This window comes from Prinia subflava, chromosome Z (assembly GCF_021018805.1).
Source record: "Prinia subflava isolate CZ2003 ecotype Zambia chromosome Z, Cam_Psub_1.2, whole genome shotgun sequence".
Lineage (NCBI taxonomy): Eukaryota > Metazoa > Chordata > Aves > Passeriformes > Cisticolidae > Prinia > Prinia subflava.
The window spans coordinates 32,885,618-32,893,613 of record NC_086283.1 but is presented as its reverse complement, the minus strand read 5'-3'; the positions used below and the strand labels follow the sequence as shown (position 1 = coordinate 32,893,613).

Genomic DNA, 7,996 nt, shown 5'->3' with positions numbered 1-7,996 from the left:
ACAGTCCCAGATCCTTGACCCTCCTCCTATGCCATGTGTTCCAGCCCCTTCCTTTTCCCTTCTTTTTCTGCTGGATCCATCTGATATGCCTTGGGTTTTACAGAGAATGTGGGAAACTGTTTGGACTGGAATTACCTAGCATGAATGGATATACTGATGCTTTCAAATTAATAAAGATTGTAACAGTGCCATGTAACCTTAAGAAATGCTCCATAACAAATCTGAGAGAGATTTAATTCTTGGCTTCAAGCAGAACAAAATTCTACACCTTAATTTTAAATACAGCACTATTAAAAATGTTAGCAACTCAACTGAGATTCCCTTTTTGTCAAGTAGAAAGACATTACTGTGCAGAAATTCCCTGTCTTATAAGGAAACTTTAGTGTTCTCATGTGCCTAAAGGTTAAAAGAGAAACAAGGTAAGCATCACCAAAGGTTGCAGAAAGCAGTGTCACTCTCATTTTACTTATGATTATGCTGGGATGTGGAGAAAGTACAGGACCTTATAAATTCTAAATGAGTAATTCTCAAAATTAAGATTTGCAGACTTGGATCATGGTTTGCAGGAGTGCAAAAACCTCATGGAAACTTACTTTGGTCTTTTGGAGTTTGTTTCTCTCTCATGCTCACTCTCTTTGCACTTAATAAGGTTGCTTTAAAAATTTGGGTTTTTTTCATCATACCGGTAAGACTGAAGGACCAAGGAGGACAGCAGGTAAGACACAAAAGTATTATAGAAAAAGAGAATTTAATAAAAATGTTGAAACCAACTAAATTCCTCCTGAGTTTTCATAATAACTCTTTTGTTCTTTTATTTAAAACTCAACTATAAAATGTGGCATTAATAGCTCCCAGCTGATCGATGATAGACAAATGTTTTCAGTGCACTACAGTGTGCTGTGTAAACTCTTTTAGGCGGTAAGTTGCGTAATTGTTTTGTTTAAGATACCTATGTTACAGAGCAAGAGAAAAAATGAGTTTTTGGAAGAAAGAAATTGGAAAGTCAAATAGAAATAATGGCAGGATACTGTACTAAAAATTAACAGTCTTCCTGCTCAATATAGAGAATATGCTGTATTAGGCAGTGGCCTTCCATGTTTCCAGAAAAACCTGAAAAAATGAACAGGGGAGGAATACTGTAACTTGAAAGATCTAGAGAGGAAGGTTAAAGGCAGATCATGTGACCTGCTCAAGCAGCTTCTGCAGGAACCAGCATGAAAGCACATAAAACAGTAGCCCATTTGTCAGGCTACACAGCCACTATCTGTAGATTACCATGAAGTACAAGAACTGACATCTAAAATCACAGGCTACAGGACACACTTTGGATAGGGAGAGGAATTGCACCCTTAGAATTATACACCACATGCAGAATGGCAGGCTGCCTATCCTGCCTGCTGACGGTTGTGCTTTGAAACAAATTAATTGAAAATAGTGTATTACAGGTTTATATCCTTTTCATGATACTCCATTCTTCATTTTCCCTTTTTGTGTCCTTTATTCTCTTCCTTTATTTTTCCAGTTAATACAAATCGGTATCTTTACTTTTTCTCTTTGATGTTTTAAGCTATTTAATCCGAGTTTAGGATCAGAGTGGCCTAGTCACTTGATAGCTCTCTTACTTTAACTGTCTTCAACACACTTCAACTGTCTTTTCACCCTGAGCTGTGGTCCACTGCTATAAGCAACCCAGAGTTAAAGGTCAGCTTGACACTGGTGTGTACATAGGTGTGTACTTCATGGACTCACAGAATGGTTTGAGCTGGAAGGGACCCTAAAGCTCATCTCATTCTGACCCCCTTGCCATGGGCAGAGACACCTCCCACTAGACCAGGAGCCCTGTCCAATCTGGCCCCGAACACTTCCAGGGATGGGGCATTCACAACTTCTCTGGGCAAGCTCTGCCAGGGCCCCACCACTCTCACAGTTAAAGAGTCTTTTCACAATAGCTAATCTCAACCTACTCTCTTTGTTTAAAACCATTCCTCCTTGTCCTGTCATTACATGCCTTTGCAAAAAGTCTTTCCCTATCCTTCCTGCAGGCTCCCTTTAGGTGTAAGAAGGTGCTAAAAGCTTTCCCTGGAATCTACTCTTCTGGAAGCTGTACAACCCCATCTCTCTCAGCCTATCTCCCCAGGAGAGGTGCTTCAGCTCCCTGATCATCCTTGTGGTTCTCTGGACTTGCTCCAGCAAATAAATGTTCCCCCTAACTGGGGGCTCCAGAGCTGGAATTCCTCCAGCAGTCTGCTTGACTTGGAGTTTGAATGGATGATCACATCCCAAGGGATGTGTTACCTGGACCAGCTGGTTAAGCCTGTTTGAGATCATTGTTGCCTAAACAAGTCCTACTTCTTGACCTGTAGCATGTCATGTCATGTATGTCAAACAATACATGTTATTGCCATTAAATTAATGATCACCTCCGAAGTCTTAGATCATAAATTATTTGATCTAATTATGAAAGCACTGTAATGTTTGGAAAAGCCCAATACAGAGTTTTCTGAACAGGCTCACCACAGCTCTCTCTATATAAAGTAACTACATGATCGCTGGCTTACCTTTTTCTATGTTTCGTACCTCCTCTGCAAGTTCAGAGAACCTCTCCAGAGTTTAGGTACCATTCTTCATGCAAGTCTGCTACTGAGTGCATCCTATAATAATATCTTGTGCACCTCCACAAGTGTGGCCCTTTCTCTAGTGCTTCTCATTTATTAAAAACCCTTCCAGATTATTTTCAGATCTTTATGGTTCCCTTTCCTTTATAATCAGGGAACTGAGATGAACACAGATTTAAGCCTAAATTTTTATGAACTTGTGTGGGTGATTTGCTTTACCTAAAACATGCTTCAATATATTTTAAGTGTTTCTGTATCTCCACATGGGTTATATTCTATAGTATATCACCGTCCTCCTGGTGGTCTGTGCCAGCTCTTTACTCATCTTTTACAGACACACAGAGCAAAGCAGGGCAGTAGTGCTTGAATTGTCTCCTTGCATACCTATTTGACCCAAAATGCCAACTTGTAGCATCTGAGGGTGCTGAGCTCATATTGTTTACTTTTCAGTCCACTTACCTGCCACCTCCATCCTTTGTTGGAGCTTTTAGTATAGAATCTGTTTATTGAAGGGCTGAGTGGAATTCATGCCTTTTTCTGATTACTTAGGCAAGCTGAAGTCTGCAGTTTCTTGATTGCAGACTCTCAAGGCTCTGCCTCAGTCTTTATTCTAATTCATGTAAACTTCAAAGAAATGTTTATTGAGTTCTGGATTTGGCTGGTGCTTGGCATCTGAGTGTCTTCCTATCCAATGAAATTCTCACTTTGGTGAGGTTTTCCAAGCAAAACTTTCTCCACTTTCAGCTCTTGTTTGTCCTGTGCAATCCCAAGTCCTTTTCTGAGATCCCTTTCTGAATATGCAAATGACTGCCTCCTTTATTATTTTCTGTCACCTTCTCTCATTGCTCAGTGCAAACAGACAACATTATTTTCCAAATATCCTATTGTTGCCTTTCTGACTGTCAAGGCTGACTGATGAGCTGTGATTAAAAACCAGTTTGACTACACCTCTAGGTGATTCTGCACATTGCTTGGAGCTGTGAGGTATTGTGAGTACTGGGTGAGCTTCTTAGTGTTATGCCTGGCCTTCCTACTCTCTTAATTGCTCTTGGAGCTTGACAAAAGCTACTGCAAACTTTTCCACCAAAGCATGCAAGTTCCCTGGAGGATTTATGTTTGGGGAAATAAAAGCTGAATGTGTCAGATTTAACTCAACTTGCTTCATGTGAGCTAATAGGTGAAAGAAGTGCCTGTTAGTTTATCAAAGAAATTAGAAAATGCACAGCAAGAAAAAGAATCTACAGTGATACACAGCTCCAAATCCTACTTATGAACATATTTTTTTCTTACGTCCATGTTCTGGCTAACCTAGTCTTCCAGCAATGTCTCCAAAATGGAGAAAGCAGAAATGTTCAAACATGTCTCTCCTCTCTCCGCTGTTCTGGAACACTGTCTACAAACATCCATTATGTTCTTCGGTTAGTATGTTTCTCATATGTTAAGGATCTGTACTATTCAAGAGTGATTTGTAACTTAGGTAACATTTGACACATTTGTTTCTTCATTGTATCAGATTGGGTATTTTTCAGAAACCATGATGGGACTACAAGTACCGCAGATGGCATGAGATGTCAAAGTGCATTTTCTAAGCCACTTTTTTCCGCTTTATTAATTGTACGAGCTCCTCGTACCGAATCCACATGGGAGATGGGGACCAGGACATGGGGGCAGGGTGTGAATGTAGCAAAGCAGGGAAAAACAGTAGCAGCAAGGTGCCTGAAACAATTTAGATGATAAGACTTCTAAAGAACCTCCTACATCTACTGTTTCTGGTAAAAATGGAGCTTTTTGGATCAGCAATGGGATTGATCAGTTTGAACGCAGACCCTTCCAGTGTTCCTCTGTCTAGACGTATCAAGAGAACTGTTAGTGGACTTTACTTTCCCTAACAAAGTACTTGTGTATGTCAGTGTTAAAGTGATCCACCCATCATCTCAAGCATCACAGCAATAAAAGGAGTGGAGCAAAAGTCACTGTCAAATACTACTTAGTAGAGTTTGCTCATGAGTGAGGCACCAATATATATAAACACCACAGGTGCTGCTCCTAGTAAGACTGGACTCCAAAGTCTTCTTCCAGTATTGTTCTTTCAATACATGGTTGAATGCTCTTCCCTTATACTTCTAGAGCTATCATGGAGCTTCCTGTTCTTTCTTATAACTTTGGAAAAGAGGCAAAGGATACATCTCTCACTTTCTCTGCCTAACAGTCAATAACTGAACTGTGAACGTACGTACTTTTTGTGTCTTCCAGGTAATGCTGGCTTGGTGTTTCTGTGTGCTGGTTTTGGATGAGGCAGAGCTAATTAGCTAGTATGGAGCTTTGTTTTGGATTTGTGCAGAACACAGTGTTGATTATATTCCATACCATATACCATCACTATCAGGGTATAAAGCTGTGGGGAGAACAAAACGGGGGACATTCAGTGACTGGAATTTGTTTCCCCAAGTCCCTGTTACATGTGATGGAGACCCATTCTGGAAATGGCTGAACACCTGTCTGGTCACAGGATTGAGCAAATTAATTTCTTGTTTTGCTTTCTTGTGTGTGCAGCTTTTGCATTCTCTATAGTTAAATAGGCAATACTAATAACTTAAAGACAATTTAGTCTTTATCTCAACCAATGAGTTTTCTCATTTTGCTCATTCTCTCCCCAGTCCCACTGGGGGAAAGAGCAGCCAGACGGAGCTCAGGCAGTTTGCTGAGGAAAGGAAGGGAAAGAACAAGAGGAGAAATGCATCGAATACTCGCCGCTACTTGAAGTCAGAGGCTGCAATGCCAGCAGCAGCTGCCGCGGAGAGAGCTCCCTCCTCTGCCGGCAGGGAGGCTCCTCTGGGAATGCCACCGGAGCCAGTTTTCTTTCGCAGAATCACAGAATTATTCCCGTTCGGAGGTCATCTCCTCCAGCCCCTCCGCCACCAAGGCTCGGTCACCTGGAGCAGGTGACACAGGAACGCGTCCGGGTGGGTTTGAATATCTCCACAGGGAGACACTCCACGTCCTCCTAGGCAGCGGTTTCGGAGCTCTGCCATCCCTCAACGTGAAGAAGCTCTTCGTATTGCGGTGGAACTTCTTGTGTTTTAGTTTATGGCCACTGCTCCTCATCCTGTCGCTGCGCACCACCGAAAACACTCTGGCACCATCCTCCTGGCACCCACCTTGGAGATATTTATTTGCATGAATGAGATCCCCTCTCAGACTTCTCCAGACTAAATAGGCCCAGCTCCCACTGCCTTTCCTCACAAAGCAGAGATGCTCCACGCCATCCTCATCTTCATAGCCTCTGCTGGACCCTCCCCCCCTGCCTCTGGGCTGAGGAGCCCAGAGCTGGACACAGCATCCTAGATGTGCCTCACTATGGCCGGGCAGAGGGGCAGGGTCCCCTCGCTCTATCGCAGTCATACCTGTCGAGTGCCGTATCCCAGCATTCCGCGTCCCGTCCCGTGTCCCAGCGCGCGGCATTATCACCGCGCTCGCGGCGGCCCCGCGCTGCCCATTGGCCGCCCGAGATCACCTGAGCGCGCCGGTCCCACCCCGGACCCCGCCCCATTGGCCGCCGCTCCGTCGGCTCTGCGCGCCGATTGGCCCCGGGAGCCGCCGCTCCGCCACCCCACCCTCCCGCAGCGCGCCCCCGCGCCCGCCGCTTCTCTGCGCCCCGGCCTCTGCCGCGTCGGGATGAGCCGCGCTTCCCCATGGAGACCAAACGGGCCGAGATCCCCAGCAGCGTTTTGGATGACCTATGCAGGTACGGCCGTGGGGCGGGGCAGTGCCGCTGCTGCCGGAGGGTGGGAAGGGCGCCTCTCCTTGCCCGATGCCCCGTGGGGCCCGGGATGCTCGGGACACTGAGGGGTGCGGGGCCCATCGGACTGAGCGACAGCTTTGGCCGTCCCGCGCCGGCCGGGAAGCGGAAGGACGAGGCTCGCCCTGTTTCCCCTGTGAGCGAGGCTCCGCCCTCCTGATGGAATCCGTCCTGGAACGGCGGGAAGGCTGGCCGCGGCACCCTCTGGACCCGGTGTAGGGTTGCTCCGGCGGCAGGCCAGGAGCTGAGTGCACGGGGGAAGTGGAAGAACATTGTTTGTGGGAATTTCTTGTGGGGCTTGTGCTGGGAAAGGTAGAACTGCATCGGCGGTGTTTGCGCAGGTGAAAGAAGACCTGGGAGCCTGGGGCTGGCGTGACGTGTAGCCGAGCAGTGGTGCGGTACTTGCTGCTCCGAGGTCTGGTTTCATTTGGAAGGGGTGGCAAGGCGTCCCTTCTAGCAGGTAACTCATTTCCAGCAGTGAGTTACCACTGCTGGAAGGGAACGTGCCAGCGGAGGGGAAGGGAAGAGCCATAGGGACATCCTTCGGTCTGAAGCTGTCCTCTCCTGCTTGGTTCTAAGCTCGGTTCTTTCAGAGTGAAATGCTTTTCTTTTTCCAAGGGCTTTGCGTTTGGACTTTCAAAAAGCATGGATTCTGTGTTGTTTAAAAGGTGGAAGTTGCGTTTTATACGTATGGTCTCAGCCTCTGATCATCTGTGGTGCAAGTCTTCAAACTTTGTAATTTGTCTATCACCCCCAGAATGTGTAGATACAAATTGCATGTGATATTTGGCATGAAATAATCCTTCTATCTTATCACGTCCAAAGGACTCCTTATGATCTATTTATGTAAAAGAGGGAAAGGTTAGTGAAGAGGAAAGATACCTCACGTACTGTAATTACTGTTTTCAAATGATTGAAAATGTTTAGAAGTGAGAATACACAGGAAGGTAGAAGTGTCCTGCTCAGTATTGTTTTGCACTTGTCTAATGCAGGAGGGAGAGTCTGTGATAGTCATGTAAATTTTCAATTCCCTAAATCTGGCCTCTGAAGCATGTTTGTATTTTCGTTGTGTCTCCTTGGGGCTCCCCGCAGAGAGAAGAACTTGCTTTTCAGATCCCTGCACACATATGACACAGGATTTAAGACTTCAGAAAATCCAGAGGGGAATTGCAGTGAAGACAAAAGTGATACAGCCTGTTAGTGTCACTTCCATGGGGTGACTGATGGAAGGACACATTAGTATTTGAATCTTACATTGTAATAGGGTCAGTCCACTGTTTTACTATGTTTCTTTGTGATACTGTCATCTTCTATCTTCGAAATGGTGTTTTGTGTTATAATTGTGTTAATGTTATAAATGCATTGTAGAAATATCTATCACTTCTACATTCTTCAATCTATATTAGTGATATTGGTGGGATTTTTGGTAGAAAATGACAGGCGTTTTTTCCTACTCAGTTACTGGGTATTGTTAAGTAACAGGTGCCAGGTATCCAAATCAGTTTTTGTCATGCTGTCTTGTGCTATGGAGTTGTTTAACTTCGTAAGGATGTGGAGGTGCAGAAATGTAATGTGGGTTTAG

At 44.9% G+C, this 7,996-nt stretch overlaps 1 protein-coding gene across 5 annotated transcripts in view; it reads left to right on the top strand.

Annotated features, from left to right (window-relative positions):
- Nucleotides 1-6,186: 6,186 nt before the first annotated feature.
- DCP2 (decapping mRNA 2) overlaps nt 6,187-7,996 on the top strand; it is a 24,111-nt gene continuing 22,301 nt past the window's right edge. For 2 of the 5 annotated variants that reach the window (XM_063424052.1, XM_063424051.1), the window contains exon 1: nt 6,187-6,360. In XM_063424052.1, coding sequence (XP_063280122.1) covers nt 6,308-6,360 — 53 coding nt within the window. In that variant the 5' untranslated portion in view covers nt 6,187-6,307. Of the gene's footprint in view, nt 6,361-6,380; nt 6,875-7,996 lie in introns of those variants that run through there. The other 3 variants (XM_063424055.1, XM_063424053.1, XR_010083663.1) reach the window with 2 other exon arrangements.